Genomic DNA, 21,553 nt, shown 5'->3' with positions numbered 1-21,553 from the left:
CTCACCCTCAGCCAGGCCTGAGGAATGCTTACATTGGTGATGAACAATGTCATCCCCAGAAGCTCCCTCAATGTGGCAGTAATTCCTCCGCCACCCCACCCTGCTGCATTTGCGGCACCCGTGGCAGTGCTCCGAGGGGTGGAGGAAGTTCTTGTGCGCCTCTACCCTGCCTGTGCTCACACTGGCTCACTTGGCTACACTGGTGCCCAGACAAACACTTCCCAGCTTCTCCATCGTGCCCCCATAGAGCGCAGATGGCTGGCAGATGGGCTGCCCCCACCCGTCAGAGCCTGGGATGGGCTCAGAGAATGTTCCTCTGTCTTATGGGGAAGTGGTTTCTGATATTCTTTTGTGTCTGTGCTTCCCTGGCACAAGAAACTGCTTCCCCCACCTCCACCTTATCTTGCTCCACCGTCTAGAATTCTCTAGCTCTTATCCACATAGTGTGCAACAAGTTGGCACGAATCTGCAACAAAGCCAGAAACCCTGAGGGTCCAAGTCTTTATATGAGACTTCTGCTCTCTTACCAGCAGTGTAGGGGAACTTGGGAAGTAATTCCCAAGACTTGGCCTTCACCAGTTCCCCTTTTAGGATTTTTTGAGTCCTCATCAGAATGTGATCTCCTTTTGCTGGGCTGGGAGAAATTGGCTTCTTTGGTTAAACAAGGAAAATGGACCGTGGAGGGGGCCTAGTAGGAGCTAATGTGGAACAGGGGCGGGGAATGTGGGCTATGGGTGAGGAGGCTTAAGTAGGGGTGAAAAAGGCTCAGGTCACTGAAGGACTCGGGTCAAGGCTGTATCATGTTCTGGGAGGGACTGGAAGGCCCACATCATTTTTCCTGTTTTTGCCAAAGTGTTTAAAGTCTAGGTCACATCACTGTACTGAACATGGAAACATCTGAATCCCATTTGCTGCGGTTTAGTGAGTTTCTGTAGAGGTCAGAGTTTATACTTCTTGGTGTAAAGTTTCCAGCAAGGCGCTATCTGTGAAGGAGCCGAGGGTGGAAATCTGGATAACATTGATTTAAAATCCTCAGAGTGAGTACTGGGCCCTCTCACAGATGGCATCTGAGCAGTGAGAGTTCCCTTCCGTCCTCCAGGTTTTCAGGAAGACTGTCCTTCCCTTTGGCACCATGTGAGGGCGCTGTGCTTTAGATAAAGGAACGAGGCCAAGAGGCTGAGTTCAGTGTGTGCCAACTGCGGAGGGACCTCTAAGACTTTAGATTTTAATTTCTGCTTGAGCAGACACTTCTGTTGTTTAGTCTGCCTTGATCATCCCATTTGTGTAAGCTGAACATTGGACATTTCTTCCTAAGTACACCCTATAGAGGAAGGGCAGAAGGCCAGGAGGCCAGAGACAGCAGGTGATTTGGAGAGGACCTCTTGGTGACAAGGTGGTCCTGCCTTTCTAGAAAAGAAAGCAACAGAACATAGGCTAACCAGGTTTGCATCGCACTCCACCTTACTTTGATTTTGGTTCCCCAACGTGCTTGAGACAGTTCAGCTGGGCGGTAATGCAGTGTTAGTCCTTCTGGACCACGGTGGAAGCACCATAGAGATGTGGCACGCCTGTTGTGTGTTTTTGAGGACTGGCTCAACCACGAGGTGTAGGGGAGGAGTGATGCCCAGTAGATGAGTTTTGGTGCCCACAGTTGGGAGCATTCCAAAGCCTCCTTGTGTCTAAAGAATCATGTAGAGCAGGGGTTGGCAAACATTTTCTGTAAAGGACCAAGTAATAAACATTTTCCACTTTGTAGGCCATATGGTCTCTGTCACAACTAATCAACACTGCCCTTTTAGTGCAAAAGCAGCCATAGAAGGTAAAGAAACAGATGGACCTGGCTGTGTTCAATAAAACTTTATTCCAATGTTGAGTATGAATTAAATCCTGCTGCATCTCACATCTCCAGAATGGCTTAGTGAGGAGTGTTGCCTGCGGGGCAGGGCATGCAGGCTCTGTTCCCTGTGCTGTCTGTCTCCAGAGACATTTGGTACCTGTTTAAAGGAGATGCATGATTAGATCATTACTTAATTAATTGTTTATGGGTCAGGGGAAGTAAATCTCATGCTCCATTTTGCTCCCTCCCCACGCCCCGCTTTTGACAGGGGGCAGAGGGGCGGGTCTGTGGTATTTACCCTGTATCTTATCTTGAAAAGCTGTGCAAGCTGCACTTTTTGGATCTTCAGAGACCGTGGGCTCAGGTATTAACTGTTTTATGTTTATGCATCTTCATTTTATTTACATTTCAGAGAGTCCTCAGACATAACATAGGTTTTTGGAAGAGTTTCTGTAACCGTATAACTTCAAAGCGATGAACTTTGGGCATATGAGGAAGGTATTTTTCCTCCCAGAGGATTAATGTGAGTTTGGATCAGCTGCCTCGTGTGAATGGGACCAGATCATGGAAGGCCAGCAGAATTCGAAGAAACTTCAGGTTAAAGTTCACCAGAGCAGGCAGTGGAGGTGGAACTTCGGAGATAGAGTGAGTGTCAGTCTCTGAAAAGACTCTCTATGCTGCTTGTCTGAAATGAGTGGTTGGAGGGGCTGTTTTCATCCCCACACGTGAGGAGAGGTGGACAGAGAGGAGGGGTCTGGTCTGCTGAGCAGTGGCCACTCTTCCTTCATGAATACTGAGCTCAGGGGAGTCCACCGCCCAGAGTCTGTCCACCCCTTCTTGGCTGAGGCCATGGCCTGCAGGGATGCACTATGGGTGAGATGTCGGGACCAGAGAGGACACCCAGGAGCTCTGGGCTGTGGCCCATTTTCCAGGCCACCCTGGAGGGACAGAAGGTCAAGGATAGTCCCAGCGTGCCTTCTCTGGAGTCACAGCCATGCTCCATAGGGGGCTGGCTTGTGGTCTCTCTCACCCAGGCCGCTCACTGGGGTCCTGATGGCCCAGCTGCCCTGGCTCTGTCTGGTGCCTGACCGCAGCGCGGGGGCCCTTGTGGTCGTCCTTCACCTGTGCTGCTCCCCACAGTCTTAGTTCCCATAGCTCTTCCTCCCAGTCTGTAAGAATGCTCACCTTTACCATAGGGGAAGAAGTGTAGTCTAGGTAAGAACAGGGGGGCTGAGTCCAGCCAGGCAGTGAGCAGGTGGCTTAGAAGAGTTGGGGGACCGCGTTCTCAAGAGGGCAGCCTGACTTCAACGATGAAGGAGCTGGTTTGGGAGGTTGCTGCCTTTCCCTTTAGAGCTACCCAACTCACTTTTCCTTGACCCAAAATTGCCCAGCTTTTTAATGCAACATCACTCGATCACTGACAGCTGAGTAGGAATTGGTCTTGGCAAAAAGTATACGATGGGGAGACCATTTGAAAGGGAGCAAATAGACCAAGCCATGTTATCTTGCATCATTATATTGATACAGGTGTGGGGAAGGCACATAGTCCTTAGTCATTCATCAATTAATATTACTGAAGAATTTATCATGCACAGCATAAATATACTTGTTAAATGCAAAGTATATTTTTTAAAACTTTGTAAAAAGAAACAATTGAGTGGATGTTAAGGAAAGTAGGAAGGGAAACAACAGTTGTGAAATTTGGGGTGTGGAAGAATTAAAGGGGAGAACTTGGAGCAGAGAATTCTAAGGCCTCCCACGGCCTCCTCTGGAAGGACGTTCACTCTGCCTCACGGTGACTTTCTATACCCATCGCTCATGGGCATCAGGTTGCCCATGAGTGTCACCTAGGATACCTAACCCTACCTCATTATTTACCTAGGGTACGTAACTAGAGTTTCCCACCTGAACTTTTATTTAGTTGGCAACATTTTATAAAAGAAAAAGAAATACAAGATGGGATGATGAACTGAAGACGTCTTCTTAGACTGATTGCATTCTTGGAGCTTATTTCCTGAACTCTGAGATACTGCAGCTGCCTGACCTTGGATGTGTGCAACAGGAGATGTTTTTGCAGCCAGTATGTCTGAGGGAACCACTCGGAGTCAGCGGTTAACCTTTCCCCGTGCACACTTCTGCACATGGGCACACAATTGCACCGTCACACTCCTGTTCTTTAGCAAGTGAGACTGAACAGCCGTTCCGGGCTGTGATCTTGAGCAAGTTGCTTACCTCTTTTGAACCTCCCTGTCTGCAGCCATACAAGGGTAAATAACATTGGCTTTGTGTGGCTGTTGAGAGAATGAAGTAAGATAAAGTCCGAAATCATTTAGTGAGAGCCTGGCACATTAAGGCATTGAAAACACATTTCTTCTCTTGCCCCACAGGCCATTCCCAGGCTTTTCCAGTTATAAATCAAGCAATCAGTCAACATAGTTGACTAAATGAACAGATCATTATCACACAGCTGCCATGTGTAGGACCCGCTGGTAGGCTCCCAACGAGCCTCAAAGAGAAATACTATGTGGGCCCTGTCTCGGAAGGCAGTCCGGGTTCGCAGGGGAAGGAAGGTGTGCTGGAGCCTGCAGGGTGACTGATGGGGAGAGCAGGGAGTGGCTCTGGGGTCTGATGGGGTGGGGCAGGTCCTTCGGGTAGAGCTGAAGGGAGTGGGCCTCAGGTTCTAGGTGGGAGGAGTGATGGCAAAGCCTCCTGGCCAGGTCCTTCCCGAGGTAAGGGGCCCACGAGCCGACTGTGGGATGGAGATGGGTGATGAACTGAATGGACAGGTGTCTGGATTAGATGAGGCGGGGCCCTGGGTGCCAACATAAGGCATTTAGAATTTATCCTAGACCAGTAGTTCTCAACCTTGAGCTGGCATTAGTGTTCCCTGCGGGATTTGCTACACTGATTGCTGGGTCCCACCTACTGGGTTTCTGATCCAGTCCGTCTGGGGGTGGGCCTGAGCACTTGAGTTTCTGACAGGTTCCCAGGTGCTGCTGCTGCTGTTGGTCTGGGACCATTTTGAGGATCACTGGCCTAGAGGCAATGGGGGGGCATTTCTGGCTACTGACCGGGGAGGAGCCCCTGGTCAGAGAAGTGTGGGGAGGACTGAAGCAGGAGAGCATTTGGAGGGGTGAGGTGATGGGCCTCAAGCCTTGGATGGTGGAAATGGAAAGGAAGGAAGACTACATGAGAGGGGGTCTGAAGGAGGAGCTGACAGTCTGTGACTAACTCTATCTAGTGATGGGAAAGGGGGAGTCTGGCTTTGGAACGAAGACCAAGTATCTGTGTTCAGGCCTTTGACATTTGCAGAGGCAGCAGCAGGATTTTGAAAAGGGGGCTCTGGATGGCACTCTGGGAGGGGCAGGGGGACTCCCTATGGAGGTTGGGAAGCCCCTCACGCCTGTGCCAGGTTGAGGATGCTCCTTCCCCGGGACACGTTCAAGCCCCCCAAACTCTGCTGAGGCCCCCCAGAAAGTCAGAGGCAGAGGAGGGCCTGCAATCACAGGATTGTTTTTCCTTCCGGAGAGCAGACTTGCTCCGCCTCTCCAACCACCTACAGTCACCTGTCCACGGGGAGAAGACTACCTAAGACCTGGTCCAGTGAACCCGGGAGCCGCAGTCTCCTGAAGAGGAGAGGCTTGGAGGGCTCCCTGGGCACTGAAATCCCAGTGTGGCCTTTGTAGGATGGTGAGGTCAGCAGTGACGAGGCAGGTCCCCTCAAACGGAGGACAGAGCATCAGATGGTTCCAGAGCATGGATACAACAGGGTTTCTTTATCTTAAGAGCATTTGCCGCATTATGCTGAGAAGTTGTGCTCATGTTAGGAAGTGGTACAAATCTTTCTGACCTTCACACATTTTTCCAGCTGCAGGAGAGCTAGTCCTGCTTCAGGGGGTGGGGTGGGATTAACAATACCCAGTTTATAATGCTCTCTTAAAGCAGCACAGAAACCCTTCAAAACCAGCTTCCAGAATAAAGAGAATTAAAAGGGAACCACTCAGAACTGTCATAATATCAGGTTACACCTGATACACTTTATTTGACCCAAACTTCTTTAGTAGGATACCAAATTTTAGAATATGTAAGATTTCTCTTCTAAGAGCACCGTTTCATTGAGGATTGTTGTCTCCTTTGAGACCAGGTGGACTCAGGGCTTCCAGTCCTGTCTGCCGTGGGCATCTAGTTCCCCACAGTTCTCTTCAGATGGTGTTTGCAGCTCTCTTGCATCTAATGCAACCTGAGGCTTTTCCTTGCTGCCATCTGTGGAACAGGGAGGCCTTGGAAGAGCATTTCCATGTGTCTCACTTCTCAGCATAGATGGTGACTAGAGGAATAATGCAAACCCAAGCAACCCTGCTTAGCTCTTGGGACCACAGGGCAGCAATGTGCTAGAAGCCAGGGCAGAGCCCCATAGTCAGAGGAAGGCCCAGGTTGGTGCAGGTAGTCTGCATCTAGGGTACTTCCACGTGCTGGAATCAAGCATCTCTGGCACCCAGTTAAAAGCTAGGGAAGTGGTTCTCCACCCTGGCTGCACATGGAAATCTCCTGGTGAGCTTTAAAAAAATACCAGTGCCTGAGTTTCACCCCAAGGGATTCTAATTCACATGGCCTGGAGTGGGGCCTGGGCCTGAGTTTTCAAAGCTTGCCAAGTGACTGCACTGTGCAGCCAGGGATGAGGACCTCTGAGCAAGGGGGACTGCGGGAAGACCATGCTATTGCCTTCTATTCCAAGCCGGTCCAGTCCAGTTCATTCTATTCCATTCGAATCCATTCCATTACAGTACAGTTCACTCACATTTTCTTGAGTAACTGTTACGTGGCAGACATTGGAAAAATAAGAAGGCATAATTCCGATCCTGCCTCAAAGGAACAAACTACTTTTTAGGTTGGTTGTGACAGATGCCTCATAACACAGGGGATAGTGGGCTGGGACATAGAGTGCCAGGGAAGGGGGATTTTTTTTTTTTTTTTTTTTTTTTTACCGGGGAGAGGGGAGGGGAGAAGGAAGGTCAGGAAAAGATCAAGAGGGCTGACAAGTTTTTATCCTGGGATGAGATTGTGTGTGTGTGTGTGTGTGTGTGTGTGTGGCACGGGGGAGGGGGGAGGTGGTGACAAGTGACACTTTTCAGCAACGTTTTGTCACTGTGATGACCTGGTGAATATTAGCGAGGCTTCAGGGTGCCTAGTGACAGCACTTGGAGGGGGCAGGGGCAAGTTCCTTCCTTGTGGTGGCTCCTGAGGGGGAGGGCTGTGCCCTGCTCCCTCCCCCCAGGTGCTAGTCTTGGCCACAGGCCAGCTTGAAAGTCAGTTCCCAAGAGGGCAAGTGGCTGCCAGGTAGAGTATAGGCCATTAGTCCATGTGTCTGTCTCTCACCAGCATTGCCATTCTCTTTCCTGAATGGATGGAAACCAGCATGTGGGTTCCTCCAAAAAAGACCTTCTAAAGCAAAACCTCCCCCAAGGGGCTGGACCATGCTTGTGTGTGTGCATGTATGTACCTGTAGGCTTTCTCACCAAGGTGAGATTCTCCCTATATTGTGTCACATTAGAACTACTGGCTAACTGGCCTTTACCCTGTGGCTTGCATGCTAGGCTGAGTGAATGATAACTGGCTTTGAAAGTTCTAGACTCAAGGGGGCCTTTAACCTCCCAGAGCTGGAGCATTTCAGGAAGACTCCAGCGCCTGTCAAGGTTGAGCGTGTCCCCCAGGGAGCACAGCCCTCCTACAGCGTGGGGCCCATCCCATGCACTGTGCTGTATCTGCCAACTTTATTTCAACCACAGACGTTTCCACTGAAACGGTCATCAAGGACTTCTGCACTGAGGATTTCTTTTTTTTTTGAATTTACTAATTAGATTTTATTTATTTATTTATTTTAACATCTTTATTGGGGTATAATTGCTTTACAATGGTTTGTTATTTTCTGCTTTATAACAAAGTGAATCAGCTATACATATATATCCCCATATCCCCTCCCTTCTTGCGTCTCCCTCCCACCCTCCCTATCCCACCCCTCCAGGTGGACACAAAGCACCGAGCTGATCTCCCTGTACTATGCAGCTGCTTCCCACTGCTATCTATTTTACATTTGGTAGTGTATATATGTCAGTGTTACTCTCTCACTTCGTCCCAGCCTACCCTTCCCCCTTCCCGTGTCCGCAAGTCCATTCTCTACGTCTGTGTCTTTTTAAAATTAATTTATTTATGTATTTATCTATTTTTGGCTGTGTTGGGTTTTTGTTGCTGTGCGCGGGCTTTCTCTAGTTGTGGCAAGCGGGGGCTACTCTTTGTTGTGATGCGCTGGCTTCTTATTGCGGGGCCTTCTCGTTGTGGAGCATGGGTTCTAGGTGCATGGGCTTCAGTAGTTGTGACACATGGGCTCAGTAGTTGTGGCTCATGGGCTCTAGAGCACAGGCTCAGAAGTTGTGGTGCATGGGCTTAGTTGCTCCACGGCATGTGGGATCTTCCCGGACCAGGGCTTGAACCCATGTCCCCTGCATCGGCAGGCAGACTGTCAACCACTGTGCCACCAGGGAAGCCCCAGAACCATTTTTTTTTAAGGTTGCATATATATGTGTTAGCATATGGTATTTGTTTTTCTCTTTCTGACTTACTTCACTCTGTATGACAGACTCTAGGTCCATCCACCTCACTACAAATCACTCAATTTCGTTTCTTTTTATGGCTGAGTAATATTCCATTGTATATATGTGCCACATTTTCTTTATCCATTCATCTGTCGTTGGACACTTAGGTTGCTTCCATGTCCTGGCTATTGTAAATAGAGCTGCAGTGAACATTGTGGTACATGACTCTTTTTGAATTATGGTTTTCTCAGGGTATATGCCTAGTAGTGGGATTGCTGGGTCATATGGTATTTCTATTTTTAGTTTTTTAAGGACCCTCCATACTGTTCTCCATAGTGGCTGTATCAACTTACATTCCCACCAACAGTGCAGGAGGGTTCCACTGAGGCTTTCTATACACACAGCTCTGGTGGATCTGCACAGCCTCCCACAGCCACTCTCTTCCTCCGCTTCTTCAGTCTCCCCAAAGTATCATAGTGAACAAACTCAAGTTTTAACTTCAAAGGAGAGGGGAGAAAGCCATGCTTCCCGGCAGGTCATGCAGTGCCACTTTAAGACAGTTTTATTTGGGCAGTAAAATCTCTGGGTTGTCCTTGGCAGCAGTTCTAATGAAATGGAAACCTTGAAATCTTCTTACAGCAGTAAGTACCGTCTCAACCCCTGTTTGGGGGACTAAATGTTGTAGGCGGTCTTATTAGTGGATCTGATTTATTTTCAGAGGACTGGTATTGATGCATCCTTTCAGAAGGTAGAGGAGTCTGTATCATTTGGTTTGAGTGAGCTCTGTACCTGAGACCTGAGGAATTGCTGAGCTGTGGTGGAGAGCAGTGCTTCTCAAAGCCTGGTCCTCGGGCACCCAGCATCAGTATCACCTGGGGACTCGTTAGAAATGAACGTTCTTGGTGAGCATCCGTGACCTCCAGGTGATTTTGATGCACACTGGAGTTTGAGAACTACCGCTTTTAGCAAGTAGTGTCAGGACTTCCCTGGTGGTCCAGTGGCTAAGACGACTCGTTCCCAGTGCAGGGCACCCAGTGTTCGATCCCTGGTCAGGGAACTAGATCCCACATGCCGCGACTAAGAGTTCACATGCCACAACTAAGACCCGGCACAGCCAACTAAATAATTTTTTTTTTTTTTTAAGAAAAGAAAACAGTGTCATGGCTTTTAGAAAATAGTATTGGGGAGAGAGAGAACAAAGGATGTTCGTGACAGCCTAAGACAGATTGGCCCAGTCTCCTGAATCTGTGCTAGTAAAGGTTGTCCCGACCATGAACGCAGAGCAGGGGCTGTGGACTGCAGGGCCCAGTATGCAAACATAGATAATTCTCAGCCCTGGCCGAGTCAGGATCCTTGTGAGCGGTTTACCTTGTTTTGTTGATGTCTCAGAAGAGAAGCTAGCAGCAGGTATCCTGGGGAAGGAGGGCAAATTGTTTAAATGCTGTTAGCATTGGTTCCAAATGAAAGGAAAAGTTCTCTGCATTGTGTATATATTTTTAAGAATTAATATTCACTCTGTTAAAGCGACAAATTAAGAATCCCAGTCCTTAAGTTTTTTGTTCAATTTAAAAGTCATGTTCTATTTATAATCTAGCAAGTTTTTGAAATACCTTTTAAGGGGCCTTTGGATAACATTTAATCCTATTTACAAATTGGTGATTAACAACGTTTAAACCTTTAAAACTGTATGTAGAAATTTACCATATTCAATTTCATTTTCAAGTTCTTCTGTTGTCTGATTAAAAAATAAACCCTTGGCATGATTCATATAAATAATTAGTTAACTAGTTTTATAAACATGGGAAGTCTTAAGTTCTCTTATACATTCTGATACTGTTTATAAGCCTAATAAGATTTTTAAATTACAGGTCTAAATCATTGCTGTGCTTTAAATTAGAATCACAAATTGAATCCATTAGATACTCTGCCAAGTTCTCTTAAACACTGAAAAAAATCCACTATCACAAAACTATTAACACTACAGGTCTGACTCCATCCTCTCTATTTAATTCTAAATATTGCCCAGGAATAAGATATATTTTTTTCCCATTAAGGATATAATTGTCATTCATTCCCAACACTTTTGGAGGTACCTCCTTAGGTGGAGTTTTAGGGGATGATATAAAAAATAGTTTTTTAAATGGGCTTTAATTAGAAGTAAGTGTATAGGAGCAGGCAAACAAGGGAATCTGTTCTCCCTCCCCCCTGCTGCAGCAGAGGCCCCAATAAAGCCTTGCCTGAAAAATAATATTAAAAAAAAATTAACACTAAAGTAAGATATCTTTGAAAGTGAACCCAGAAAATGGGTGCTGTTGCCGCATCCCCCCCGACACCCGCCTTCTGTCACCTGACCCCCAACACAGCTGCTGGGTGAGATGTTTCAAGTCATGCAAGAGCTCATTCTTGGACTCTGTAAATTGGTGTAAGCTGCAAAGAAAAAGCCCAGGCAGGGGAAGCAGACCATAGCTAGGTGGCCTTTCCACCCTCTGGCTCTGGGGTCGTGGGCAAGTGTGAATGAGGATGACTGACAACTGTTTTCCTCTTTCTGGGCAGGTTGGCCTCATCCAGCTTGGGCAGGAGCAGGTGCTAATCCAGCCCCTCAACAATTCCCAGGGACAAGAGCATCTGATCAGGCGCAGATGGTCCTTGACACCCAGCCCCTCTGCCGAGACCCAGGTCTCTGGGCAGCTCTGCAAGGTCCTAACAGGTGAGTCTGGGAAATAGTGTGAATGACTCACAACACAGGCCCTTTTGGCTTTTGGTGCCATCGCACATCCCTAGACCATCCCCATTGCTGTGTCTCCAAGTGTGTTGAAATCTTGTGAGCAAGAACTTACCTTTCCCTGTATTTTGAAAGCTTTTTTTAATTGCCCATAAGGCCACTTTCTTTTCATTTCTATGTGTATTAATATCAGCGTTTCATGTGTAGCAGCCCTTTGAAAAAGGTGTTTCTAGAAAGAACCCAGGATCTCTTTTGTGTAGTGTCTCAATTTTATGGATCTGGAGCAAGTTGAGGCCTGAAAAACCTCAATGGCTTATTGTTATCAAGCCCGAGGTTGGTGGCAGAGCTAGGATGAGAATTCCTTCCCTTGGCACCCTGGCCAGAGCTTGCTTTCCTTATACAGTGGTCCTCGGTCTTGTCTGCACTAATTAGAGTCACCTGGGGGACCTATGAAGCAGTGGTTCTTAAGAGTGTGACCCCAGCAGCATCAGAATCACCTGGGACTCTGTTAGAACTGCATGTTCTCTCCCAGCCCCCACCTCCTGAATCAGAAACCATGGGGGTGGGTCCAGGTAAATCTGATCATGCTTCAGTGTGAGAGCCACTGCTTTAAAAAATGCCATGCACTAGCCAGTCCCTCCAAATCCTCATCTAATTGGTCCATGGTGTGACTTGGGTGTGTTTTTGAAGGTGGTTCTAATAAGCAGCTTGGGCTGAGAACCCAGGGTTCTTGTATTCTGTGCCTCTTGTGGGCAACCTCTGGTTTATCTGTTAAGTGTTTAAGGACATTTCACCATGCTGTGTCACTAGCAGTCTGCCTGTGAGTGTCCCTTGATGAAGATGATATCCTACTGCTCACAGGTGTCACTTCCTCCCTGGAGAGCATGGGACCCCATGGCTGACCTTTGGGAGTTGTTCTTTTGTAGTTTAAAGACTTTGAATAAAAATACAGTGTCTCAGTTTAGTATTCCAATGACCTTGGAAGTAAATCGATTATATGACTGTATTTTGAACAGCTTTGTTATGTATAAGCGAGCCCTGCAGCTTAGCTCCGCTGGTGCATGCAGTCCTGACCCTATCCACATAGCCACCCTCCTTAGCCTAGTCTGCATTCAGCAGGGAGTTATTAGAGGTGATTTTGCTGGATCAGGGTCATCTCTGCAACTCCAGGAGAAAGAATGCCACCATACATTAGGGTTTTGCTGTGTTCCTTCCTGCACCCTTACAAAAACAGGAAAGAGAGGTCTCAGCAAAAAATTACTTGTAACTAAAATTTTTTTTGGCGGTACGCGGGCCTCTCACTGTTGTGGCCTCTCCCGCTGCGGAGCACAGGCTCTGGACGCTCAGGCTCAGCGGCCATGGCTCACGGGCCCAGCTACTCTGCGGCACGTGGGATCCTCCTGGACCAGGGCACAAACCCATGTCCCCTGCATCACGGACTCTCAACCACTGCGCCACCAGGGAAACCCTGGTATTGTAACTCAAATTTACCCCTTAATAGGAAGCATGGGTTTTGGTAAGTCCGATGGTTGGTTGTGTGTTTGGGCTTGATGTTGGTGTGTTATTTTAAACGTTAGCCAGCTGCCCCTATCTGGGTCAATCGGTGGATTTTTTTCTCTCTCTCCTCTCAGAGTAAATGACTAGTGGTCATTTTAAATCTTTGTGCATTTTCTGCAGCTGATCTGACCATATTGTTTCAGAGGCAGGGGGATGACTCTAAGGCAGAGGTTCTCAGCCCTGGCTGTCCATTGGCATCACCTGGGGAACTTTAACAACTAGTCACACCCAGCTCCTGCCCCCAGAGAGCCGCTTTTATTGATCTGGGGTGCAGCCTGGGCATCTAGTGATTTGAAGCCTCTCCAGGTGGTTCTAACGTTCAGCTGGTGCTGAGAACTGCTGCGCTAAGTTTCAGACATGATTAATAGCACCTGTGGGCCATCGGAAGTGGGTTTTCTCAGGTGAGAATCACCAAGCAGGGCCACACAGTGAAACCCAAGGACAAATATGTTTTATTCTTACTTTCCCTTTGTTCCTGCCAGTGCTTGTCAGCTGCTAGTCAGTGACCAGAAACCCTGGGTGCCTGTGGATGATATCATGGAATATTTGTCTAATTACCAGCTGCCATCCTCTTTAGGGGTGTGATACCAAGGATTGCTGACAAAATGATAAATTGTGTTTGTGTTTGCATTTTTGTCCCTAAGACTAGTTTGGAGGCACTCTTCTGAGAGACTCTTTTGCCTTTAGTGAAGGAAATAAAATGAACAAAACCAGGGGGTTTATTCCCAGCCCCCAAATCTCACATCAACATGCTCTGCCATGCAGGAGCAACATGTATATTTAAGGTGATGCCAACTCAGGCTCTGTCCTGGGTAGGAACACAGACATAGGAGAACGGTATAGACTTTGCTTCTGGTCCTTCTTTCTTTGTGTGAAATAGTCAGTAAACTTTGTTGCTGTGTTGGGAAAGACAGCAGGCCTTCTAAGAGGCTTAGCTAATGAGCAGTCAATTAGACCCTATCTAGTTTGGATTAACTTTCAAACATTGGGGTTTAGAAACTGGGAAAATTAATTTACTGGGACTCCAGCAAAATACATTCTTGAAGTTTCCTGGAAAGATTAATCAGATTAATCCACGATTTCCCATGGGAACTTGTTCTTTATGGCTGAGCATGGCAGCCATAGGTGTAATTGTGCCTTGTCATTGATCTGTGTTATTCCAACCTTGGACATGGCCTTGGGGTAGCCAGCTGGCTCACACAGGTGAGGAGCAGTCTGATAACTCTTTCTTCTCCATGAAGCACTCAATTTACCTGTGAGTTGAGTCTGGGTAAGCTGCCATGTTTTCTAGGGGGATAGAGGGACTGACACAGGAAAGGCCACCTGGGAGGAATCACTGCCTTCTCTTTGGTACTATAGAGGTTGCATTTCTAGCAGTCTTCGGGGCTTCCAGAGAGGGGACAGATGGATCCTATTTCCTTTACAGCTTCTTACTCTAGGACCTTATAAATTAATTTTAAAAAATCACTCCAGCTTGGAACTTTGCATGAAAATATGGAGGCTGTGAGCCTTTTTAAATAAAAATAAATAAAAAAATAAATAAAATAAATAAAATAAATAAATAAAATAAATAAATAAAAAAAATTTATTTATTTATTTTGGTGAGCATGAGTTTTTGAAGATATTTTTGGCTGTTCTCAAACACTAAAATGGTAGTTTGGATATTTTGAAATGTTTCTTGATTTAAAAAAAAATATTTATTTATTTTGGCTGTGCTGGGTCTTCACTGCGGCATGCCGACTCTTGGTTGCGGCATGTGGACTTCTTAGTTGCGGCATGCATGTGGGATCTAGTTCCCCACCAGGGATCGAACCCGGGACCCCTGGATTGGGAGTGCAGAGTCTTACCCACTGGACTGCCAGGGAAGTCCCTGTTTCTTGATTTTTTTGAGTGGTTATTTTGACTTCAAAACTTTTTGTCTGCCTGCTATGCTTATTTTAATTTCTCTATTCAGATTCAGTATAGAATCTTCTCACTAGCACTTTCGTGGTTTTTAGTAACAATTTGAATCTCTTCTCATCCACTATGGTAGATGTAACATGTGGATGGTTGAAGTAGATTGTAAAATAATGAAACTAGTTTCCTATGAGGCACTGTCAAAGTAGGAATCCTGCAACGTTTTGCATGGTGGTGGGCTCTTTAGAACACAAATACACCAATGCCATTCAGCAGTGGTACCTGTGAAGTCACTGATGTCTACTTTATAGTTTGTTTTGTTATGATTGTTTTAAAAAACAGTGCAGTAATTTTATAGTATTGTTTCATTAATTCATAGCATTCTGAAGTTAATTTTAGTGAGTAGAGGATACCATAACGATTCAGAAATTGTGTATTGCCAATTTATGCAATAATTTGCATGTGTAATAATATCTGTATATACTCTGTAATAAATAAATGGTTGGGACTTGTGTTTTGTGTCACTTAAGATTCATTTGGTTGGAAATGACAGAAATCAAACTGGCTTCAGTACTGATGACATCACAGCCATGGGCTCCTGGAGCTGAGGAGCAGAGCAGGAGGTTGGACCTCAGATCAGCCTTGGCCACAGCAGTTCTGTATCTGACAGCCTTGTCCTCAGCTGGCTTCTCTTCTGGTGATAAAGAGGCAGCTGGGCTGAGGAGATAAACTCTTCTGTTTAATCAGGGTTGACTTGGATCATGACTTGAGTTCCTTTCAGTTCACCACTGGCTTCAAGCGTCTTGAGGCAAGAGTAGAAGAGCTTATTAGCTCAGTCCCCACATAACTATGGAGATGTCACTCTGCCTTCCATCCTTGTCCTGACTTCCTGAAAGTCAGCTAAAAAGTCTGGTTGGATAGATTCAGGACACCTCTAATCCAGATAGAATCCATCATTCCAGCCCATGTGGTTGATAAGACTTTGGCTGGTTCCTTCACAGGGTCCTCATCAGATGCTAATTAACTCCTCATCCCACCTGTGCCCGGGATAAACATGGCTACTGGTTTTTGCTCATTAGGAAGGGCTCAATCCCTCTGAAATTTAGTTCCTCTAAACTTCTTTGAGACCTTAGGTCTCCAGTGGGTAAAGCAAAATATGATTTCGTTGTTTATCCAGTGTTTTTTGTTGTTTCAGTGGTGGTGATAGTCTTCCATGTTTTTCTGCATCTTAAGTGGAAGAAGAACCCAAAGGAAATGGAATTAAATTTGTACTTTGAGTTTTTTCATGTTAATATTTTAAGTATGTATTCACATATAAAAATATTAAATCCAAAAAGAGACACCAATATTTTAAGAATTATTATTCCTGGAGAAAGAGAAAGAAGTATGATGGCAGAGACCCAACTCTGTCTACCTTGTGTGTGACCCCAGAAGTGTCCCTTGGCATCTCTGTGCCTCTGCATTAGTTTGCTGGGGCTGCTGGAACAAACTACCACAGACCTGGCAGCTTGAACAACAGGCATTTACTTCCTCACAGTTTTGGAGTCTAGAAGTCTGAGATCACTGTGTGGGCAGGGTTGGTTTCTTCTGAGACCTCTCTCCTTAGCTTGTAGATGGCAGTCTTCTTCCTGTGTCCTCTTATTGTCTCATGGTCTGTGCATGTCTGTGTCCTAATCTCCTCTTCTTTTAAGAATGTCAGTTATATTGGATTAGAGCCCACCCTAATGATCCCAGTTTCACATAATTACCTCTTTAAATCCCCTATCTGCAAACTCGGTCACATTCAAAGGTACTGTGGGTTAGAGTACACAGTTCAGCCCACAACGGCCTCTGTTTTCTCATCTGTAACATTGATATGATGCAGGTCTTGTCTGCTTCTCAGGGTTATTGCTGAAGAACAGAGAGGTGAGAGGGTGATGGAACCGCTTCCAGCCACATTGGTGGGGGGAATGTTCATAAGAACACTTACAAATGCCTAAGAGGCAAAAAACAAACTTCGAGGAAATTAGAAATGGGCTGTATAAAGGGTCCCTTTCTATAAGAATAGATATCATAGTTGGCTGGTCATCATCTATTTACAGTTTTTTCTTGATAAATAAATAGAAAAGGAGCTGTGTAGACTCAGGCAACTTTAGAAAGGACTGGGCCACTGAGCTTCAGTTTCATCATCTGCACCTGACTAATATCATCTACCTCTTGGGAGTTTTGTGGGTTTTAAATGAGATAATGCATACTTGTCACTTAGCAACTAACAAATATTAGTTGCAGCTGCTGTGGTTATAATTATGATTTGTATCCCCATTCTTTAATATCAGAGGACCACTTCAGTGCCCTTGTTCTGTATTAAGTGGGAAAGAAAGAGAAACTCTATGAGAGCACTGAGTGAAAGCTAAAGGTTCTCATTATTATTCTTGAATCTGTCATTCTTGCCTCTTGAGAAAATCTGTAATGCAATCAGGGAATCTTAGTGTTTCCAGACTGGAAGTTACCCTTAAAGGACATATGCTCTCGTTTTTGTTTATTCTGTCATCAAGTATTCATTGACCCTCTAGACAACATACTGTGGTGAGCGTGACACAGCATGGTCCCTGCCTCCAGGAAGCTCGTAGGGGGGATAGAAGTAAACAAAGGTAGCAGGTATAAATTATTTTTGTAAAATATTTAGAACGGGAAAAAGAGCACAAAACAAAAACTGAAGGCCCACATACCCAGCATTCAGACTTAACCCATGTTAGGATCTGGTCACATCTGCTTTGGAACATTTTTTTCTTGAGATAAATTAACATTTATGGGTATGAGTGAGTATCCTTCCAACCTCACCCCTTATCATCCCTCTAGCTTACTGTCCAGAAGAAACCACCATCCTGAGGTTGGTGTGAATCTCTCCTATCCATGCTTTTTTAAACTATTATGGCATTTGTGATATATAGTCATAAACTGCATGTTGTGTTGTTTTGTATGTTTTAACATTTGCATAAGTCGCTTCATACTGTGCAGTTTGCTTTTATCACTTACAATAATGTTTTTTAGGTTTATCCATGTTCCTTTTTTTATAATATTCTCTAGATTTAATCAAGTTGCTTTTTTCCTAACTTTTTTAGAATACTTAGCTCATTAAACTTTACTCTTTCTTAATTTTTAATATATATATTTGAGGCTATACATTTTCCTGTAAGCATACCTTTAACTGCATACAAATTTTGATATGTAATATTTCCAGTATCCAGTTCTAAGTATTCTCCAAGTTCCATAATAGTTTTTTCCTAGAGGGGCAGTACAATGTAGGTACTTAAGAACTTACAGATATGCCTACTGGGTTTGTATAAATTTATTTATTTATTTATTTATTTATATTTTTGGCTGTGTTGGGTCTTCGTTGCTGGACGTGGGCTTCCTTTAGTTGTGGTGAGCAGGGACTACTCTTCGATGCGGTGCACGGGCTTCTAGTTGCGATGGCTTCTCTTGTTACGGAGCACAGGCTCTAGGCACGCAGGCTTCAGTAGTTGTGGCACGCTGGTTCAGTAGTTGTGGCTTGCCAGCTCTAGAGCGCAGGCTCAGTAGTTGTGGTGCACGGGCTTAGTTGCTCCACGGCATGTGGGATCTTCCCGGATCAAGGCTCGAACCCGTGTCCCCTGCATTGGCAGGCGGATTCTTAAGCAGTGCGCCACCAGGGAAGTCCCTGGCCTACTGGGTTTGAATTCCTGCCTCCACCACTTACTGGCTTGAATGACCTTGAGTAATTTATTTAATCTTTTTGTGCCTAAATTTCTTTATTTGTAAAAATGGTGATAATAATTGCATGTACTTTATAGAATTATTAAGATGATTAGATAAGTTAATATATAATGCACTTACAACGTTTAGCACAAAGTATTCTGTATTATTATCTGTTATCATTGCAGCTTTACATTTATAAATTTTTATCATGTGTTTTTGCCATCATTCAAAACTGATTTATAGTTCTCTGTTTAGCAGTTAAAAAATGTGGCCCATACCAAGTTTTCCATCATGTTCTTTTTTTATAGTTTCAGGATCTCTGCTGAGATTTCCTATCTTTTCATTCATCAAGAGCATATTTTCCTTTACGTCCTTAGGCATGGTGATAATAATTGCTTTAAAATTCTTGTCTGCTCTTCTAACAGCTGGGTCGTCATGGGATTTTTTTCTCCATTTATTGTCTTTTCTCTTGCAAATGGGTCACATTGTCCTAGTTATTCAAATGTCAATATGAATAACATACGGAATGTGTTCTGGATGTAAATGTAATATTTTGAAGTGGATTCTATTCCTCTGGAGTATTTTAGCTGACAATTAATTTTCTTGGACTCAAACTGCAAAATTTGTCTCTCAGGCAGCATCTCAAATCTCAGTTCCATTCTTTTATCCTTAGCTAGAGTCTGTTCCACATAGGGATCATTTAGAGAGTTTGATATAGTTGATATACAGAATTTTGGGCTTCCCCTTCTTGGAGCTCTCCTTTCTAATATGCCCCCACTTAGTTTCTAGTCACTTTTGTGCTCTGAACTCTGTCCTTTGGTTCTTTAGGCCTGAGGATTGTGGGCATTCTATTGGAGTATAAGCCACCCTATAGCACTGACCAGGCCTGCCTTCAGTCCCCTGTGCTGTTCTGTTCTTCCAAGCTTTGACTCCCCACCAACATCTTCCTGCATTGGCTTACTTTCCAGTAATCCAGTCAGTGGATTTTTGTATTTTGTTTAAGTTTACAGTTGTTCTCTATAGGAGGTTTAGGTCTGTTAGAAGCTTGTTGGCCATACTGCATTCCATATGATATTGATTCTTTGGTAATGGTTGAGATTTGAATTGTGGTTTAGAACATAGCTATTTTTGTTTTAATAAATGTTTTATATGTAATTAAAAGAATGTGTATTCTTTAATTGTTGTGAACAGCATTTTGTATATTTTCATTAGTTCAAATTGTTGTGATCTCAAAATCATTCATATCCTCATTATTTTTGTCTTGCTTGACTTACTTGTTTTAATTAGAGGTATATTAAAAATCTCATAACTTATTGTAGTTTGGCATATTTCTCCCTTTAATTCCATTAATTTTTGCTGTATAGGTTATGAGGCAGTATTGTTTGTTGCATACAGGTCTAGGAGCTGTATTCCTGGTGAATTATTTCTTTTATTATCGTGTAATAAACCATCTTTATCCCTGGTAAAGCTTTTGGCCTTCTGGCTATTTTCATCTAATATTAATATTACCAGTAGTTTTTATTTTCCTCAATGTTTGCCTGATTTTTATTTTTCCTAAGTTTTAATTTCAATCCTTCTCTATAATGATGTTTTATATAGTTTCTTAAAAATGATATGTATCTGAATTTTAAAAAATGTCCAATTTAAGAACATCTGTCTTTTCATTGACAAGGTTAGTATTTTTATAGTTATGGTGTTACTGATATAATTACATGTATTTCTACCATCTTTTGTTTTCCATTTACAATACCATGGTTTTTCTTTGATTCTGTTTCTTTTTGTTGTTGTTTTCATTTTTTTCTGTTGGTTCCATCAGCTTTTCTTCCCCCTTTTTTCTTCCACTGGTGTGAAAATGTTATCATCTATTCACTTCTTTTGTTGTTGTTACCCTAAAATTAAAAAAAAAATTGTCCTAAGGAAGTCTAAAAGTATCAGGTGTCTTTCATTCATAATATAAGAGCCTTCAAATGCTTTCATTTTATTTATTATTTTTATCTGTTAATTTAATTATATATTTTTGTCCCCTCCCATTTAATCATCATCATTATATATTCTTATAGTTAAAATTATTTAGATTTATTTATATATTTACCAACTTATTTGCTCAGTATTATTTCTTGCAACCCATGTCTCTGTATTTAATGTCCTTCTTAAAGAACACTTTAATCAGGGTTTCTGAGTGGTTACATTATTATCTTTGTTTTTCCAAAACTGTCTTTATTTCACTGGTACTCTTACTGATGATTTAGCTGAATATAGAATTCTAGGTTGAGTCTTATCTTTTCTTAACACTTTGAAGATCTTATTCCAGTGTCTTCTATTTTTGCTACAAAAGGTATTTCAACTTTAGATTCTGTGTAAATAGATTCTGTCTTTTCTCTGTGCAGGTTTAAAAAATGTTATTATCTTTGTGTTCTATAGTATATCTATGGTGGGTTTCCCATACTTATTCCATTTGGGACTCATTGTGATTTTTGGATGTGAGGATTCATGGCTCTGTCAGTTCTGGAAAATGCCCAGCCTCCATCTCACTGAAGAAAGCGTCTTCCCTGTTATCTGCTTATTCTTCTCCTGGGACCACTAGCTGATGTGGACCTTCCTAGTCTTTCCTCCATGTTTTGTAATTTCTTTTTATGTGTTTGGTCTCTTTATCTCTATATTCTGTATTCTGGGTAATTCTTCTCATTGGTCTCCCAGTTCACATTTCTGTTAAATTGGGTCTAATCTCCACTTAGTCCACCTACTAAGTTTTTAATTTTAGTGATTATAATCTATACATCTAGAAGTTATATTTCATTCTTTTCCAATTCTCTCTTTCCTTTTTATAGTGTCTTGTTCTCTCATTATGATTTTATTTTTCCTTTCTTTTATCACTTTGGTTATTTTTAACATAATGATTTTAAGTCTTTTTTGAATTATTCCACTTTCTGAATTTCTTGGGGTCCTGATCTTCCTGTTTGTTGTATTTGCTCACTCTCTTTTAAACTGGACCATTTTCCTATGTGGATTGTAATTTTATGCTGTGAGCTCAGTTTAGGCTGATGTGTCCCCTCCTCTCATAGCCCCCACTACCCCATCTTCTATGAGAGTGCTGTACGTTCTGGGCTATGGAAGAATCTTCACCGAGTAATTTCACATACCTTTCTGTCTGATGCCCCAGGACCTTTTCACAAGTCCAAACATGATTTCTACTTTAGTGTTTTTCCTTAGGAAATCTATACTGTAAGAGTGATG

At 43.8% G+C, this 21,553-nt stretch overlaps 1 protein-coding gene across 1 annotated transcript in view; it reads left to right on the top strand.

Annotated features, from left to right (window-relative positions):
• Window positions 1–21,553, top strand: part of ADAMTS17 (ADAM metallopeptidase with thrombospondin type 1 motif 17) — a 346,470-nt gene that overhangs the window by 1,549 nt on the left and 323,368 nt on the right. The window contains exon 3 of the mRNA XM_060003651.1: window positions 10,981–11,134. Coding sequence (XP_059859634.1) covers window positions 10,981–11,134 — 154 coding nt within the window. The remainder of the gene's footprint in view (window positions 1–10,980; window positions 11,135–21,553) is intronic.

Source organism: Delphinus delphis, chromosome 2 (assembly GCF_949987515.2).
Source record: "Delphinus delphis chromosome 2, mDelDel1.2, whole genome shotgun sequence".
Lineage (NCBI taxonomy): Eukaryota > Metazoa > Chordata > Mammalia > Artiodactyla > Delphinidae > Delphinus > Delphinus delphis.
Note: the sequence above shows the minus strand (reverse complement) of the source record. Positions and strands in the feature narration are given on the sequence as shown.